Below are 20,860 nucleotides of genomic sequence, written 5' to 3' on the forward strand. Positions count from 1 at the left end.
TTTTCCCATTACCATAATATTAAGTGAAGGTGCCCGGTGAATAACTTTTGGAAGAACATTTCATGCTTTTCTTTTTAAGATATGATAGACTTTAATAAATTATTTGTCTATGATTGATCACTTTAGCAAATTGCCCGGTCAAAATTGACCTCTACTTGTAGACATATCTTACTTAATTTCTTATAACTTGCAATTACTTTCAGATTGTGTATAATTGGATTTGACTTATTTCAAAATCATGGCTCGTGAGAATTAAGAAGTTTGAGAATTCATATTTAAAGTAATTTGAACGATATTTATCATGTAATTTGAGCAATTTTGGAAAGGTCAACAATTTTAATTTTGTGTTTTTATTTGTGAGAATTAAGATCTCAAATTGGATAAAGAATTTAGTAAAATGTTAAAAAGAAAAAAATTTAGAATAGGAAATAATTTTTTTTTAAAATAATCACCATGGTAATGTGGGTGTCACATAGCACAATTAACCATGGTTTTGTTTCTATAAACAAAAATTTGTCATTTCATCAAAATATATAGTAATCAACCAAATTCATACTTGAATGAAAAAGCATGACCTCTATATCTATATTTAAAGTGATATGGAATGATAAATATTTTGTTCATGTATATAAAAGAATATTAAGGTTGGGAATTCCAAGCACAAGGTTAAGGAATTAATTAGTTTGAGTCCAATTAGATGTAAAACAATTTATTAAATTGTACGTTAAACAGATTACAACTTTGATAAGTGAACTGCACCATGGTTAGCACTCCGGATGGGACTACATTGAAGCCCTTTTTCACCTCCTAGGATATCTTTTTCCAAAAAAGGTTGTTGCTCACGATTTACTTGATAGACGTTAAGATCACTCACAGCTCTCACTGGTCTCACTGGTGTAACGGCTGCTGTTTGCTGCTATACTTCAGAAGTTGTTGCACTTCTAAAGTTAGGTGGTTTGTTACACTTTGTTAGATTAGTTACACAATGGAAAATTCTACGGCACCGAAGTGGGTACCGCATCTGCAAAATTCTTGTCCGTTGGATCAAAAGCTTCCAATCAAGACTGAATGCCTTTGCACCACTTAGCTGGACTGCGCCATCGTATTGCCTCTTCTTGAATACGCTTTGCTTGATCAACTTTTCAGGTTTCTTTCTCGGTTTTGGTAGGACTGCACTGTCGTTGCCCCTACTTGCCCTACATGACACACTTTTTTCCAAGGAGGTGGTTTCCCGCCAATTTCTTTCTTCTTAAATACACCATTAGATCGTGATATGCGGACAGCTCTATATGCAAATTGAGTTTTGTCTCCTGTGGAATGTGGAATGTGGACTACAGCACCGTGATAACCCACTCTTCACTGCACCAGGCTTGACCCGAGGTTAGCTCTTTTGTCCTTTTGGAAAACTGCACCGCAGCTGTCCCTTCTTGACCGGCTCAACCCACTTCTCCAAGAGAGGTTGAGGGTGTCTTGTCCCTTTGGGGATCACCACACAGAGTTTACCCACCAATTATTTTCTTCATTCTTCGTACATTTCTCCAATTGCATTATGAAATGCAAATGCTTGTTGCATTGTTTTGAGTGTGTCCAGCTACAGACAGTTGCAGCAGCTCTGGTCATAATCCATGCTTTCAGTGATGTGTAGGAAATATCAGACTTTATGTTCGAAGTGTCATGCAGAAAATGACACTTGAATTATAATTTTTATGGGAGTTAGAAAAGTCTTGCTTCTTTGATGATTATCCAAAGATTCAATCATGAAATGCAGAAAATGTAAACTTTATGTATATAGGTTTGGAACTTATTTCTTTAGAAAATGTAAATCTTTATGTATATATGAATCTTGAACAATCCCTAATTTCGCACCCATATTAATGGTTTGCATATCCCATTCATATGTATTACAACCATCTACTATATATATCACATTCAAATAAAAGTATGCTTATAGAATTGATATTGAATACTCGATCAAATTAATATTCCATTACTTAGATCAAAACTCAACGGCAAAAACAATGAAGGATAGAAAAGCTCTTCATGTATATAGGTTTGGAGCTTATTTATTTCTTCATCGGCGGATTTCTGAAGGGCAGCTTTTTGAAAAAATTTCAAGTCTTTCACTAATCCTCTTTTTCCACAAGTAATGTCACATTCCACAAGTATTTCTATATGCTTCTTCAATATATTTGAGAGAGAAGTTATATACAAATTATCACACACTCTCTCTATTTGAATTGATTGAATAAAGTGGACCAAAAAAAGTATCATTTTCCTTTCTAAATTGATATAACCAATAGTAAAGTGTCACTCTAATGAAATGATAAATCATTTGTTATGATGTGATATACATATGAAATGATAAATCTTTTGTTCAAATATAAATTAGGTTGTTTTGTTTGAATTAACAATTTTGTTCTATTCATCTTGTCTGAGCAATTGTTTACTTGACTTTCCTTACTCTCTATTGAAGATTCAAAATTGTTGTCATCAACCCAAAATTAAACAGGTATAGAGAGATTCAAGAAAGGCTAATTAGGATAAATTATGAGATAAAATTGGCTTTAAGTTTTTAATTAAGCTAAAATATTTTTAATTAGATTATTAAAAACTGGACCAACACTCAAACCTAGTGCTCAAGCACTTTAAGAACACCCAAGCGTTTGAAGCAAAATTTTCCAAAATTGAATTCCTTATTTTGCTTTCATTATAGGTGTTTGCTCACTAAGGTTTCATCTCTATATAAATACTGTGCCTAAAAATCATTTTGGTTATTGATGCAAATTTCATAAAAAGATTATTAGCCTTTACTACATCCCAATACTCCCATATTTTTGTGATTCTCATTCTTTGGGTTGGTGAGAAAGATCTTCATCTCTTCAGGTGTTAAGGTAGTCCACTTGGTGCAGATATGATGTTGCATTTTGGACTTGAAAACTAGTATATATATTGGAAATTAAAACTTAGGGAGAACATCTGCCATGTAAATTTGTATACTTTTCTTTTAATAGTGGGCTTTTGCTTTATAGTCTCTTGCCATGTGATTTTTTTTACATTTATATGGTATTTGGGAGATTTTATGGGTGGTTTTTCATGTAAAATTTGTTGGTTTCTCTTTTTTTTTTTTCTTTCTAATTATTAAATAGGAATTAAAAACAAAAAATTGTATTAAAAAGAAGATAATACGAATTACCCCCTTAGGTATTTCGTAATTGAAATATACAAATTTTTAGAATGTCATACATTTAACATATAAAATGTGGAGAAGATTTCTAGTGTATAATTAATATAGAGAATTCCAAGCATAAGGTTCACGGATTTAGATTGAGTGCAATCATCTTGAGTTGTAATTATATCAAAGTTGTTAAAGCAATCTATTAAATTAATTATTAAATAGGTCACAATCTTCTAAACAAGAAGTAGCATAGGAAAGAGATTGCCAAGTCAATAACCAATGCTTTTGGACCACTTAGAAAGTTCCATGGTTGTCACTCTGGGTGGGACTGCACTTGAAGCCCTTTTCTACTTCCTCACCCACTTCTTCCAAGAAGTTTGCTACCCACCGATTACTCTCCCTTCCTTAACCCTTGTTTTGTTGAACCACATCCTCTCCTTCAACATTTATCAACGACTTTTTTTTCTTGTTCTTGTTAGATTAATTTTTGTAATTAATCTATAATTTGGGCCACACATGTAAATAATTAAAATATGTGTGCTATCATTTAATTAAGCCTAAATATAGTGATCTAATTAATAATTGATTAATTGGCTTAAGGGTATAATTGTCATGAGATTATTGTGTAGATACCATTAGACAATTATTATTTCTATGAGGGGCAGAAATATAATTGTGATAAAATTAAAACTGCCCTAGCGGTTTATAAATAGGGTTATGGTCCCCATTCTACGACTACGCATTCCAATTTCTGAAAATCCTCTCAGAGAGAAATTGACACAGAATCTAGTGGCTTGAATTGGAAGACCATCGCAAAGGGTTTTCTTCTTATAAGGTTTCTCCTTCAATGGATTCAGGTATGCTTCCGCTATTATTTTTCTACTCATTGTTTTTAATCAGGAGATTCCAGTATATATGAAATTATGGTATTCACCTTGTTAAATATTCCAGTATATATGAAGTTAGGGTATTCACCTTGTTAAATATTCCAGTATATATGAAATTAGGGTATTCATCTTGGTTGAGATACAACAAGTGGTATCAGAGCCTACTCCTTGATTAATTCTTTGAGTTATTATTTTAATATATATATATATATATATATATATATATATATATATATATATATATATATATATATATATATATATATATATATATATATATGTCAATGGATTAAGATTTATGAAATATTGAGTTGATAATTTTTTTTATTACTATTATTATTATTATTATTATTATTATTATTATTATTATTATTTAATAATTTTCTTATATTTAATTTTACTATGAAAAATATGAAAAAAAATCAAATATAATTAATTAAAACTTATCTATTTTAAAATTATTTAATCTTTATATAAATGAATTAAAACAAGTGAAATATATTTAAATCAACGAAACCAATCTTGTTCTTCGCTGTTAATGCCATGGCCATAGCTCTACTCCATGTGTTGTAATTGCTCTCAGTTAAGTGGTGTGAGACAAGGATGAGTTCGGGATGATCACCATTGTGAAGAAAAAAAGGGCTACTTACATCTTCCATTGTTGACACTTCAAATGATCTAATCATAGCTCGTTTATTGGGTTGATTACCTCGAGCCATGAAAAAAAATAAAAAATAAAAAATCAGAGAATGAGCATAAGGAATTGCTCTGATATCATATTGCTGGTTTTACCAAAAGGAAGGAATCAAAGGGAGAGAAAACAAAGTGAATGCACTGATTCTTTGATCCTCAACCTCTCAACAGAATAAAACCAAAAAGCTAGTTTATATGGGAGCCAGAGTAACAAACTGTAACCAACTCTCAGCTATGAAAAAGAAAAAAAAAACAAACAAAGAAAAATAACAATCAAAGGGTAATAATCAAAGGTACTACCAGCCCTTATTACAGAAATGCCAATATGCTCTAATATTTAACATCTCTTCTTTACTCAACATTAGTCTGTCCTACAAAAGCCTCTCTGGGAGTCTTCCCATGAATATATGCAACACCAATCCAAAGCTCAAGGAGCTTAATCTTTCGTCAAATCATTTGAGTGGACAGATCCCTATTGGTTTAGGTCAATGTATAAAACTTCAAGTAATTTCCTTATCATATAATGAATTCACGGGAAGCATACCAAGAGGAATTGGTGAATTGGTGGAGCTTCAGAGATTCTCTCCAGAATAACAGTTTGACAGGTACACTTTTTCTTTTCTTTTTTATTTTTCCTTTTTATTCTTTCACTTTCCCTCAAGCTTTCAAAGATGTAAGCATAACGTTAATGTTTTTCCAACCAACTCATTTTAATTGTGTTACAGGAGAAATACCTCATTCTCTGTTCAACATCTCTAGGCTTAAGTTTTTGAATCTGGCAGTAAATAACCTAAAAGGTGAAATCCCCTCCACTTTGCCATCTAGAGCTCCAAGTTTTAGCATTATCATTTAATCAATTCACTGGATGCATTCCAGAAGGCATAGGGAGTTTATCTAATCTTGAACATAACAAAATGGCAGGTGGAATTCCTAAGGAGATGGGGAATCTTTGTAATTTAAATATTTTGAGCCTAAAGTCTAGTGGACTAAGTGGTCCTATTCCTGCCGAAATTTTCAAGATCTCTTCATTGGAAAAGATGTATTTCCAATGGATATTTGCAAACATCTTCCTAATCTCCAAGGGCCCTATCTTGATGGGAATCAGCTCAGTGGTCAACTTCCTGCAACTCTGTCCTTATGTGGAGAGCTTTTGTCACTATCACTATTTTACAACAAATTCGCAGGAAGCATACCAAGAGAAATTGGCAACTTATCCAAGCTTGAATATATTAATCTCAGAAGGAATAGCTTCGCAGGTAGCATTCCACCTTCATTTGGTAATATCCCCAAGGAGTTGGGGAATCTCATCAACTTACAATTCTTGGATCTTTGCGACAACAATTTAATGGGGATAGTACCAGAAGCTATTTTTAACATCTCTAAGCTGCAGATCCTTTCGCTGGTACTAAATCACCTTTCAGGCAGTCTCCCATCAGGTATTGGCACTTGGCTCCCGGATCTTGAAGGGCTTTATATAGGTGCCAATCAATTTAGTGGAATAATTCCATTGTCTATTTCAAATGTCAAAGCTAACAATCCTAAGCATGAGCAATAACTTCTTCACTGGATATGTGCCAAAGGATCTAGGTAACTTGAGACGACTCCAGTGGCTCCACCTTTCAGGAAACCAATTGACTGATGAACACTCAACCTCTGAGCTTGCCTTTCTTACATCATTAACGAATTGCAACTCTTTGAGAAAATTGTGGATCAGTGGTAATCCTTTAAAAGGCATTATTCCAAATTCATTAGGGAATCTCTCAATTTCTTGAAAGTATTTACGCGGGTGACTGCCAACTCAGAGGCACAATCCCTACAGGGATTAGAATTTGATCAACTTGATTGATTTGACACTCAATGATAATGACTTGATAGGGTTCATTCCAACATCATCTGGACTCCTACAGAAGCTGCAGTTTTTAGCTATCCCTGGAAATCGAATACACGGATCCATTCCTCGTGGTCTATGCCATTTGACAAACTTGGGATACTTGGATTTGAGTTCGAATAAACTTCCTGGAACAATCCCTAGCTACTTTGGGAATCTTACTAGACTGCGGAACATCTACTCCAGTGGACTAGCTCCTGAGATACCTTCATCTCTGTGGACCCTTAGAGATCACTTGATTCTTAACTTGTCTTCAAACTTCCTCAACAGCCAACTACCCCTGGAAGTTGGGAACATGAAGTCCTTACTGGTATTGGACCTGTCAAAGAACCAATTTTCAGGAAACATCCCAAGCACCATATCACTTCTTCAAAACCTGCTCCAACTTTTCCTATCCCATAACAAGCTACAAGGTCATATGCCCCCCAATCTTGGTGATTTGGTGAGCTTGGAATAACTGGATCTGTCTGGGAACAATTTATCTGGTTCTATTCCCAAGTCACTAGAGGCTCTGAAATATCTCAAATACCTAAATGTTTCTTTCAATAAAGTACAAGGAGAGATTCCAAACGGAGGACCCTTTGCAAACTTCACTGCTGAATCTTTCATCTCCAACCTAGCACTTTGTGGAGCACCTCGATTTCAAGTCATGGTACTTGAGAAAGATACTAGAAGGAACACAAAATCACTCCTCTTGAAATGTATTGTCCCTCTGAGTGTATCATTATCAGCAATAATATTAGTGATTCTCTTTATTCTATGGAAGCGAAGACACACCAAGTCAGGAACTCCGGTTCAAGTTGATTTGCCGCTTCCCAGAATGCATAGAATGATTCCACATCAAGAACTCCTTTATGCAACCAGCTACTTTGGTGAAGACAATTTGATTGGAAAAGGAAGCTTAGGAATGGTATATAAAGGGGTACTATCCGATGGGTTGATTGTTGCTGTGAAGGTTTTCAATTTGGAATTGCAGGGAGCTTTCAAGAGTTTTGAGGTAGAATGTGAAGTAATGCGGAATATTCGCCATCGAAATCTTGCCAAGATAATTAGTAGTTGCTCCAACTTGGACTTCAAAGCGTTGGTGCTTGAGTATATGCCTAATGGGAGCTTAGAGAAGTGGTTGTACTCTCACAAATACTACTTGGATTTTGTCCAACGATTAAAAATTATGATAGATGTGGCATCAGGGTTGGAGTATCTCCATCATGATTACTCAAATCCTGTGGTTCACTGTGACTTGAAGCCCAGCAATGTCTTGTTAGATGATGACATGGTTGCACACATAAGTGATTTCGGCATTGCAAAACTGTTGATTGGAAATGAGTTTATGAAGCGAACCAAAACCTTGGGCACCATAGGCTATATGGCACCAGGTAAAGTTTCCTACAACTTCAACACATTCTTATGCCATTTCTTTTCTCTCTCAACTAGCTGGTTTTCCATAATGAACAACTAATATTACATGCAGGGAGTAGGTTAGAGGATAAGTTATTGTAAGTATTCTAGGCTTTTTAAATTGTTTTCAATCCTTTGAAAAATGGAGAGGTAGTCATTGGATCTTTACAAACGTCTTACATGATCATTTTTGACCTCTTGATACTTAATTAATATTTTTTTTTAAAAGAAGATTGTTTTTTTATTAATTATTTATCTTTATGTCATTGTTTCTTTGTTCATTTTACTAATGGAAACTAATAAGCATGCAGAGTATGGCTCAGAGGGAATAGCATCCACAAAAGGTGACATATATAGTTATGGGATCATGCTGATGGAAACTTTTGTTGGGAAGAAGCCTACTGATGAAATGTTCATGGAGGAACTAACCTTGAAGAGTTGGGTGGAGTCATCAACCAACAACATAATGGAGGTTATAGATGCCAATCTCCTGACAAAAGAAGATGAAAGTTTTGCCTTAAAACAAGCTTGTTTTTCTTCCATCATGACATTAGCTTTAGATTGTGCAGCTGAGCCTCCTGAGAAGAGGATTAACATGAAAGATGTGGTGGTTAGACTCAAGAAGCTCTTGAATCAAATTGTTGATTTAAAGACTCCATAATTAAAAAGAAGGCATGGAGATTATGTTCCTTTCTTCCACCCTGAGCTTATTTAAGAGTTCACAAATCAAGAACTGAGGGACCATTAAGCATGGCCTGCCAGGTGGTTGAAAGTTCCTTATTATATCAACTCTATGCAAATTATGCTCAAATGTGTGTGTAGTTCCATCTATTTTCCCCAATGTAATTCAGCTTGAATAATGCCATGAATCCGAATGCTTTTACTTCGTATTTTCCCATTAGCATGATATTAAGTGAAGGTTCCAGTGAGTAACTTCTAGAAGAACATTTCATGCTTTTCTTTTTAAGATATGATAGACTTTAATAAATTATTTGTCTATGATTGATCACTTCAGCAAATTGTCTAGTCAAAATTGACCTCTACTTGTGGATATATCTTACTTAATTTCTTATAACTTGCAATTACTTCCCGATTGTGTATAATTGGATTTGGCTTATTTCAAAATCATGGCTCATGAGAATTAAGAAGTTCAAGAATTCATATTCAAATGCGCCTTTCATCTTCCAAACATGTTTTATGGTTTGAAAAGAAAATAATATAAATTGACAACAATCAGCTATTGAAAGAATAGAGTAAAAGTGGTGTTCGTTTTACTCCATGAGAGATATGACATGATCAATATTTATCATGTAATCTGAACAATTTTGATTTTGTGTTTGTATTCGTGAGAATTGAGATCTCAAATTGGAAAAATAATTTAGTAAAATGTTAAAAAAGAAAAAGAAAAAAAAGGTTGTTGCTCACGAATTACTTGATAGACGTTAAGATTACTCACTGCTCTCACTGATCTCACTGGTGTAACGGCTGCTGCTTGCTGCTGTACTTCAGAAGTTGTTGTGCTTCTAAAGTTAGGTAGTTTGTTAGATTTTGTTAGATTAGTTAGACTTTTGCACAATGGAAAATTCTACGGCACCGAAGTGGGTACCGCAGCTGCAAAATTCTTGTCCGTTGGATTAAAAGCTTCCAATCAAGACTGAATGCCTTTGCCCCACTTAGCTGGACTGCACCATCGTATTGCCTCTTCTTGAATACGCTTTGCTTGACCAACTTTTCAGGTTTCTTTCTCGGTTTTGGTAGGACTGCACTGTCGTTGCCCCTGCTTGCCCTCCACGCACTTTTTTCCAAGGAGGTGGTTTCCGACCAATCTCTTTCTTCTTGAATACACCATTATATCGTGATATGCGGGCAGATCCATATGCAAATTGAGTTTTGTCTCCTGTGGAATGTGGACTACAGCACCGTGATAACCCACTCTTCACTGCACCAGGCTTGACCCGAGGTTAGCTCTTTTGTCCTTTTGGAAAACTGCACCGCAGCTGTCCCTTCTTGACCGGCTCAATCCACTTCTCCAAAAGAGGTTGAGGGTGTCTTGTCCCTTTAGGGATCACCACACAGGGGTTACCAAGCAATTACTTTGTTCTTTCTTCATTCTGCCTACATTTCTCCAGTTGCATTATGACATGCAAATGCTTGTTGAATTGTTTTGAGTATGTCCAGCTAGAGACAGTTGCAGCAGCTCTGCTCATAATCCATGCTTTCTATGATGTGTAAGAAATATCTAACTTTATGTTTGTTCATACAGAAAATGACACTTGAATTATAATTCTTATGGGAGTTAGAAAAGTCTTGCTTCTTTGATGATTATCCAAAGATTCAATCATGAAATGCAGAAAATGTAAATCTTCATGAATATATGAATCTCCAACAATCCCTAATTTCACACCCATAAATTCCTTATTCCACTCCCATAATTTGTACCATGCTCCCCCATTTATTTGTAATACTTCATATGTATTACAACCATCTGCTATATATATCACATTCAAAGGAAAGTATCCTTATAGAATTGATATTGACTTTAAATGCTTGATCAAATATTCCGCTACATAAATCAAAACTCAATGGCAAATACAATGAAGGATAGAAATTAAAAAATTAAAAATAAAATAATTTTATGTAAAATGAAATAAAAATACCTTTGAAGCTCTTCATCTAGATATACTAGATATAACTCAAAACACCCACAATCATACACAAAGAAAGAGGAGTGATATGGCATCTTGTAGCAAATTCTTTGCAAAATAGGGATTGGTATTTGAAAATTTTATTATTATTAATCTACCATTTCCAAAGTAAAATCATCAAAACCTTCTAAATTTGATTATTCTTTCATTAAAGTGTTGTCAAATTTCTTGTTAATAAAGTTTGATAGAAGATAAGAAAATAAAATTATAAGGTATAATATAAGTACTTTTTAATAATAATAATAATATTAACAATATTATTGTTATTATTATTATAGTTATGGATTTCCTTAATATAATACGTTAGATGTTCTTTTAAGTAAAGGAATATTGTTATTGCTTTTGTAATAATATATAAGAACATTAGAAAAAAACAGTTAATAATGTATTTATTGACAAATTTGGTAATCATAATTTAACATTTACAACTACCATCAATAATAATGAGATTCTCACATCTATAGAATTTAGAGGATTTATAACATAATCTTGTTAGGTTTATATGTTTAATTTACATGAGCAAATGACTAATAAATTATTTAGTCCAATAAATTGCAATAGATGTGATATTTTATATCAAAATAATTTTTACAAATTAATACATTAATTATATAATATTTGAAAAGAACATTTAAAATTTTTTATATAATGAGTGTAGGGTTAATTTTTCAAAATAAATTACTACTACAGTTTTTTTTTCTTTTTCTTTTTGGGCTAAAATTATCCATATTTGTAGCACGAAAAACCATATCCTTGAGTAAGAAAATAAAAATAAAAATTACACAATGTGTATTGAACCAAATCAAAAATATAAAATATAAAACTTCGAATATACTTCCTATTATTATTAGTTCAACGATTAAACTGGAAAAATGATTGAACAAGTCGAGTTTGAGAACTAGTTAACTTACATATATATATATTTTTTTAACTGTTTTCTTTTTTCAAAGTCTAAACAAATGTTTTTTGTTTGTGCTATATATTTGAAAACTAAAATTTCCACAAAATTTTATTAAAACTTTAAACAAGTAATCAATATAAAAAGATTAATTTAATAAATCACTCATATTTCTTGTCATTAAACTGAGCATTGTCATCAACAAGTATTTAACATTTATATAACCTTGCTAATCAAAAACATAAATATGATTTTTCTTAATATATATATATTTGTAGACCCCCGAACAGTAGAGTTCTTTGGGGTGATGTTGCTTTTATATATATATCTTCTGACCACCCTGGGAATTAGGCTGACGGGGGTGGCCAGATGGGACGCGAGAGGGGCAGAGAGTAGGTGAGAGTTGTGGAGGAATGGGCGGGAAATGAAAAACAGAGGAGGAAGATAGAAAGGGGGAGGTTTTTTTTTTTTGAGGGGACTACGAGTTACAGAGGAAGAGTAACAGCAGGAGAGAAACGAGGTGAGGAGGGGGGATTTTTTTTCAGCTGGCTAGAGGAGACCTTGAAAGCTATTGGAGGAAAAACACAGGTATCATTTCTGCAAGCTATGGATTTTCTTATGTTCAGGGTACTTTATGATGTCTTATGGGTATTATGAGATGTTATTTTTGATGCTTGAATGTGCTTCCTTTTTTTTTTTTTGGAGATTCTCACATATTTTTTATGGAATCTAAGCCTGCTTATACTCACTCGAAGCTTGATTTCCAACCTGTTCATGGTCTCTGTTTTGGTGTTTTATATGAGATGTTGGCATCCACGTATTGATTTCTCTTTAGGAACTTAAAATGGAACAATAGATGACATGGATGTTTCAGCCAATGTAGTTGTTATAAGTTTCTCCATGCATGCCACCACCCTTCCAGCTCTCCACTCTTCCCCCCCTCACCCCCATACCCGCGTCATGCCTATCCCCATTAGGACCCCGAAGTCACTCGCCTACATGCGTAGGAATCGTGCATGCGTGGAGCCATGGACGGCGGCAGCAGGCTGCCACCAGCTTGCTGTGGATGGTGGAGGCGGCACGCGGTGCCGCGTGATGGTGTGCAGCTCCAGAAGGTGTCGCGGAGTGAAAGAAATGGTGTGAACGAAGTTGTCGCAGCAAGAGAGCGGTCAGCTGTAGCAGGCCGCGAGGGTGTCTGCATGAAAAAAAAGATGTGGAACGAACGAGAAAGAGAGGGGGAAGTGGCTGCCAAGAAGCTGGTTGGTGAAGATGATGATGCCCAGGTGGAAATGGCTTTGGGCTTAAGTTTGGAGCCCAGGCCCAAGCTTATGATGAAGAAGGTGTTTGTATTGGGCTTGCCCACGGAGATTTTGGGTTTAGGCTTGAGCTTTGCTGGTGGACTTGGAGGCTTGGGCTTGGGTTTGAGCTTTGCTGGTGGACTTGGAGGTTAGGATTTGGGCTTGAGGTCTGCTGATGGACTTGGACTGGACTAGGGTTGCTAGGGTGATTTTATTACTATTATTATTATTATTGTTGTTATTATACTTATTATTATTATTATTATTAATTCAACTTTTAAAATCTCATTATTATTATTATTATTAATTCAACTTTCAAAAAATATTATTATTATTATTATTATTATTATTATTAATCCAACTTTCAAAATATCATTATTATTATTATTATTAATTCACACTTTCAAAATCTATTTATTATTACTATTATTATTATTAATTCAAACTCTCAAAATCTTATTATTATTATTATTATTAATTCAACTCTAAAAAAATCTTATTATTATTATTATTATTAATCCAACTTTCAAAATTTAATTATTATTATTATTATTAATTCACACTTTCAAAATCTATTTATTATTATTATTATTATTATTATCAGTAATCCAAACTTTCAAAATCTTATTATTATCATTATTATTATTATTATTAATTAATTCACACTTTCAAAGTCTTATTATTATTATTATTATTATCATTAATTCAAACTTTCGAAGTCTTATTATTATTATTATTAATAATTCAAGCTTTCAAAATTAATCTTATTATTACTATTATTATTATTAATTCAAACTCTCAAAATCTTATTATTATTATTATTATTATTATTAATCCAACTTTCAAAATCTCATTATTATTATTATTATTAATTCACACTTTCAAAATCTATTTATTATTATTATTATTATTATCAGTAATCCAAACTTTCAAAATCTTATTATTATCATTATTATTATTATTATTATTAATTTACACTTTCAAAATCTTATTATTAATATTATTATTAATTCAACTCTCAAAATCTTATTATTATTATTATTATTATTAATTCACACTTTCAAAGTCTTATTATTATTATTATTAATTCAAACTTTCGAAGTCTTATTATTATTATTATTATTATTATTAATTCAAGCTTTTAAAATTAATCTTATTATTACTATTATTATTATTAATTCAAACTCTCAAAATCTTATTATTATTATTATTATTAATTCAACTTTCAAAAAATCTTATTATTATTATTATTATTATTATTATTAATCCAACTTTCAAAATCTCATTATTATTATTATTATTAATTCACACTTTCAAAATCTATTTATTATTATTATTATTATCATTAATCCAAACTTTCAAAATCTTATTATTATCATTATTATTATTATTATTATTATTAATTCACACTTTCAAAATCTTATTATTGTTATTATTATTAATTCAACTTTCAAAATCTTATTATTATTATTATTATTTATTCACACTTTCAAAATCTTATTATTATTATTATTATCATTAATTCAAACTTTCGAAATCTTATTATTATTATTATTATTAATTTAAACTTTCAATAAATCTTATTATTATTATTATTATTATAAATTCAACTTTCAAAATCTATATCCTTGCATTTTAATTCCCTAAAGTTCATTTCTCATTTTCTTTGGCAAATTTTATTTTAATTACTGAAGCTCTAATCTTTTGAATTTAATTCCCAAAATCTCCAATTTTCCAATAAACTCCAAGAATCCAGTCTTCACCCTAATAGTTTTAATTCCATTTCAGTTCCTAAATAATCTTCCGATCTTCTTGATTTTACATAAGCAATAGTGAATTCTTCATAATTCTAAAACACGGTATTTGTGAGACTAGTTCGTGAATAATAAATTTGGCTTTGGTGGAGGGGGCCTATGTTTGATCCCTATTGATTGTCAACTGTTGTGCTTAATATATTTTGCTTAATCTTCATTTTGCACTTCGATATGCATGAGCTATAATTTGTATTCGTTAATTGTGTATTAATCTCATTTCTTGATAGCGCATTGTGGCTCGTGGCCCAGGTACGCATACATTCTCATTCTGATACTTCACTATACGTGTTTCGATTCTCATATGTGCATGATCATTCAGGATATTCATTGATTTACTCATCAACTGCCACATCAGCTTTATTTTATCAGTAGAGACCTGACTTTAGGGACTTAGAGGGGTGCTATGGTCTTCACCGTACCTTCCCGATAAGTAACTTGACCCCTGAGCCCGATCCGGTTTTTCGTAGATCGTCTTTTCCAAAACCAGGAGTCGTATTTAGGGTTTTTCTTTCTTATTTTGTTTACCCTTTTAAAAATAAAACAAAAATAAGTGGCGACTCTAAGTCATTTTTAATCAACAAATCAATTTTTAAAATAAAAATCGAACTCGCCATTCGAGTGGGAAACGCATGAGCCGAAATGCAGGGTCCGCAATATTAATCATTATTTAGTTGCATAGGAATTTTAAGAAATTTAATTATTTTACTAAGAAATTCATCATGAAGCTTAATTTGTAAAATTACAAAAATGTCCATGAAATGGAACTTTTTGTTGGAAGTTGATATCTTATACCATATTTTAGTCTTTTTTTTTTCTCCTTATTCTTTTTTCTTAAACATAAAATTTAAAATGACATAAAAAATTTACTTTTTATGTGAGATAATATTTTAGTTTTTACTTTGAATAACTTAAATTAATTTTTTGATCAATATTCATCATTGAATTTGGGCAATTTTGAAAAGGTCAACAATTTTAATTTTATGTTTTTTATTTGTGAGAATTAAGATCTCAAATTACGAAAAGAATTCAGTAAAATGTTAAAAATAAAATAAAATTAAATGAAGATTAACTTTTGGGATGTTATTTACGGTTGATTTGTCAATAGGAAGTAACTTTTCCAACAATAATCACCATGGCAATGTGGGTGTCTCATGGCTGTGCATGGTTTTATTTCTATACACAAAAATCTGTCATTTCATCAAATCATATGGTAATCAACTAAGTTTGAACTTAGATTGGATTTTAAAATCAAATAGAAATAACTTAGATTAAAAAAAATAAAAAAAATAAATATATAAAAAGAAAAATCACCAATTCATCAAACAAACTCTTACTTGAATGGAATAACATGAATATTGATATTAATACATCTATATCTATATCTAAAGTGATATAGATATGAAATGACAAATATTTTGTTTACATATATATTATGATGTGTAATCAATTTACTTCTAAAAAGAGGAGAAAATTTTAAGAATATTAAGGTAGAGGATTCTAAGCAGAATCTTAAGGGATTAAATAGTTTGAGTCCAATCATCAATTAGTTGTAATAATATCTTAAAACAGTTTTGTTAAATTACTAAACAGATTACATCAAAGTTGTTAAAACAATATTTTATTAAATTATAAAAAAGATCAAATAGATTCAATTATCTAAAGAAGGGGTAGCACCGGAAATGGTGACTACCAAGTCAATAAATAACCAATGTTTTTGCACCACTTTGGTGAGTGGACGGCACCATGGTTGTCACTCTGATGGGATGACATCTTTATCTAAAAAAGGTTGTTGCCCACTAATTACGGGTTAAAAAAGTTGTCGCCCAGTGATTACTTGATAGACATCAAGATCTCTCATATCTCTCAGTAGTGGAAGACGACTGCTGGTGTGCTTTAGAAGTTGTTGCATTTAGATAGGTTAGGTGGTTTGTTAGACTCTTTGGATTAGTTAGACTGTTACACAATGGATATTATGAAAGAATAAAAATAGAAGAAAGAGAGTTGAGTTTTCTGGAAAAACTTTCGTTACTTTCGCTTCGTTAACCTCAACTTTTATGACACATCCTAATCTTCTCCAACCTCCTTACCTCCGGTGACTGTAACAACACTCCAGAATCCACTCATCAAACGGAAAAAAAAAAAAGTTAAAGTAGTAGAGATTTTTATGAGGGATTAAATTAATACATTTGGGGCAACTCATCCATTCAATAATTAATTTTTTTTTCGATAGTTCAATTTATCGACTTCTGATATCCAACAAAATGGGAAAACTTTTGATATCCTCTATCTAATATAATAAAACCGATTCCTGATCACTCAAGGAAAAGAAGGAAAAGATCAATGTATCTGTAAACCTAGTTTCATATACTACCACATCCTCATCAGACATTAATTAATTCCTAATCACTCAAGGAAAAGATAGATGTATTTGTAAACTTGAAATTTGTCCAAGGGTCTTTTTGAACCCATTGAATTAGAAATATTTTTACCCTCTTATACTTAACCTATAAACTTTTTATATTTGTTTTGGAAAGAGAGAAAATCAGAAGTTTTTAAGGGTAAAATTAGGATGTTTTGAGAGAAGAGAGAAAATTATTTTTAGAGAAAATTATAATTTTTTTTAAGGGGGGGCTTTTTCTCACAACCAAGGAAGAGAGAGAGGGAGAAGAAAAGAAAAGATAGAGAGAGAGAGAGAGAAAAGGAATGAAAAGGAGGATTTTGTGACAGAAGAATTGTATAGTAGGGTATTTTCATGTTGTACCCGTTGAATATGGTCATAACTATACACTTTTCTACTCGTAGAGAGTAAAGGTAGTGTTATTGTTTTACTCAATCGAGATATAACATGATCAATATTCACCATCAACCATTGAATTTGAGCAATTTTTAAAAGGTCAATGATTTTAATTTTATATTTGTTTACATATGATAATTAAAATCTCAATTTGGAAAAAAAAAATCCAGTAAAATGTTTTTTTTTTAAAAAAAACAAAACAAAACCAAAAACAAATTTGAATGAAGATTAACTAATGGGGATGATATGTACCTTTGATTTGTCAATAAGAAGCAACTTTTCCCAAAAATAATTACCAGGACAATGCAGGTGTCACACAACCATGCTGACCATAATGATTTTATTTCTATAACAAAAAATTTATCATCTCATGGAATTAACACAACAATCAATGAAGTTTAAACTTGGTTTGAAGTTTAGAATCAAATTGAGATAACTTAGATTTTCTATAAATACTTCAAATTAGGAAATTGAAAATATAGGAAATAAGTTTTTCATAAAACATATTAAAATATCTTCTAGAAATAACAATACAAAAAATATGGAATGATCACTTAATGCAAATTAGATTAAGAAAAAAAATCAACAATTTGGACAAACTCATACTTGAAATGGAATAACATGATGTACTAATGTCTCTAATCTCTAATGTGATATAGATATAAAATGATAAATATTTTGTTGAAATATATATTATGGTACATATGCAATCCAATTAATGAATAGAAAGCAAATTCTAAGTACAAGGCTGATGGATTAATTAGTTTGAGTGCAACCATCATTGAGTTTGTAATTATATCAAAGATGTTAAATTAATTTAATAAATAGTAAACAGATTATATAGATTGAATTATCCTCTGAAAAAAGAGTAGCATGGGAAGTTGGACTACGAAGTCAATAGCCAATGCTTGTGCACCACTTTGTTAAGTTGTGTGTCTTTTTCTTTTCTTTTTTTCTCCTTTGGTAATTGGACTGCACCATGGTGTTGTCAATCTCCATAGGACTACACTGAAGCCTTTTCCACCACCCTAGACCCCTTTTTCCCAAAAAAGGGTTGTTGCCCACTGGTCACTTTCCCTCCGTTAACCTCAGCTTTTAACTTACCCTAATCTCCTCCAACCTTTATCAACTACCAACTCAAGGATCGATCACTGCAATAATCATTGAGTTGTAAATATATGGAAGTTGTTGAAACATTTTTATTGAATATATACAGGGTAATGCATTGAATTGCCTTCTAATAAAAAAGGAGTAGCATTTTGATGTGAGACTTCACAATCAATAACTAATGCTTTTGCACCATTCAGACAACTACATGTGAAAGTGGTGTTATTCTTAATCTTTTTTAAATACATAAGCCAGTTGCACGGTCCAGATTGAACCACCTTCATCCAATGGCCAAAAATGTTTTTTCGGTAGGTACCGAAGTGGTGCGAATTTTCCATTAGTTAGACTGTTACACAATGGAAAATTCTGCGGTACGGAAGTGGGTACGGTACCTGCCGTTGCCCCTGTTAGAAAATTCTAAAGTTGATCAACTTTTCAGGTTTCTTTCTCGGTTTTGGTAGGACTGCACTGTCGTTGCCCCTGCTTGCACTCCATGACCCACTTTTTTCCAAGGAGGTGGTTTCCCACCAATTTTTCTCTTCTTGAATACACCATTAGATCGTGATATGCGGACAGCTCTATATGCAAATTGAGTTTTGTCTCCTGTGGAAAGTGGAATGTGGAATGTGGAATGTGGAATGTGGACTACAGCACCGTGATAACCCACTCTTCACTGCACCAGGCTTGACCCGAGGTTAGCTCTTTTGTCCTTTTGGAAAACTGCACCGCAGCTGTCCCTTCTTGACCGGCTCAACCCACTTCTCCAAGAGAGGTTGAGGGTGTCTTGTCCCTTTGGGGATCACCACACAGGGTTTACCCAGCAATTACTTTGTTCTTTCTTCATTCTTCCTACATTTCTCCAATTCCATTATGAAATGCAAATGCTTGTTGCATTGTTTTGAGTGTGTCCAGCTACAGACAGTTGCAGCAGCTCTGGTCATAATCCATGCTTTCAGTGATGTGTAGGAAATATCAAAATTTATGTTTGGTCATGCAGAAAATGACAGCTGAATTATAATTTTTATGGGAGTTAGAAAAGTCTTGCTTCTTTGATGATTATTCAAAGATTCAATCATGAAATCCAGAAAATGTAAACTTCATGTATATAGGTTTGGAATTTATACAAAGAAAGAGGCGCGATATGACATCTTTTAGCAAATTTTTACTTACAAAATAGGGATTGGTAGTTGAAAATTTTATTATTATTGATCTACCATTTCCAAGTAAAATCATCAAAACCTTCTAAATTTAATTATTCTTTTATTAAAGGGTTGTCAAATTTCTTGTTAATAAAGTTTCATAGAAGATAAAAAAATAATATTATAAGGTATAATACAAGTACTTTTTAATAATGATATTATTATTATTATTATTATTTGTATTTTGTCTATCATTTTATATTTATATATATAAATATAAATCAGTCTCCAAAAGCGGTTGAGGGTGTTCTTGTCACTTTAGGGACCACCACACAGGGGTCACCCAATAATTACTTTGTTCCTTCTTCATTCTTCCTACATTACTCCAATTGCATTATGACATGTGCAAATGTCGTAGAATTGTTGAATATGTCTAACGAGAGACAGTTGCAGCAGCTCTGGTCCTAATCCATGCATTCAATGAGGTGTAGGAAATACCAAACTTTGTGTTTGGTCATGCAGAAAATGACTTTGGAATTATAATTTTTATGGGAGTTGGAAAAGTCTTGCTTCTTTGATGATTATCCAATGATTCAATCGGGACAAGCAAAAAATGTAAATCTTCATGCATATAGGTTTGGAAGTTATTTCTTCAGAAAATATAAATATCCACTAAACATTAATATAGTTGAAAATAAAAAAACATATATAATAAAAAACATATATTATAAATTAGAACATCTTCTTACTTTATAGTAATTTCCTTAAAAAAATTACTTTATATTCCACTAAACATTAGCCTTTTAAATCAACTGATGTTTCACAAACAACTTTAATTTGTTTCAAATGAAAGAAGTCGACATTTGTAATTATTATTGCACCTTTATTACTTTTCAAATCCCATTTGTAAAAATAAATATTAGGACCCACTCTTATACACAGAACGCAACGTTTCTCTTTCAATGGCGTGGTTTTGGAATATTACGTGCCTTGGCTATATAAAGAGGTCGAGGTTCAAGGTTGGAATATGTAAAAATCAGCGGTAAGAGATCGGTGTGAGATAC

General features: G+C 32.1%; 1 protein-coding gene across 1 annotated transcript; it reads left to right on the top strand.

Moving 5' to 3' along the window:
- Nucleotides 1–6,828: 6,828 nt before the first annotated feature.
- Nucleotides 6,829–8,935, top strand: LOC132254798 (receptor kinase-like protein Xa21). Its single transcript, XM_059741346.1, has 2 exons — nt 6,829–8,019; nt 8,353–8,935. The coding sequence occupies exons 1-2, from the start codon at nt 7,293–7,295 to the stop codon at nt 8,700–8,702; spliced, it is 1,077 nt and encodes a 358-aa protein (XP_059597329.1). The 5' UTR covers nt 6,829–7,292; the 3' UTR covers nt 8,703–8,935.
- Nucleotides 8,936–20,860: the final 11,925 nt, after the last annotated feature.

Source organism: Vitis vinifera, chromosome 12 (genome assembly GCF_030704535.1).
Source record: "Vitis vinifera cultivar Pinot Noir 40024 chromosome 12, ASM3070453v1".
NCBI lineage: Eukaryota > Viridiplantae > Streptophyta > Magnoliopsida > Vitales > Vitaceae > Vitis > Vitis vinifera.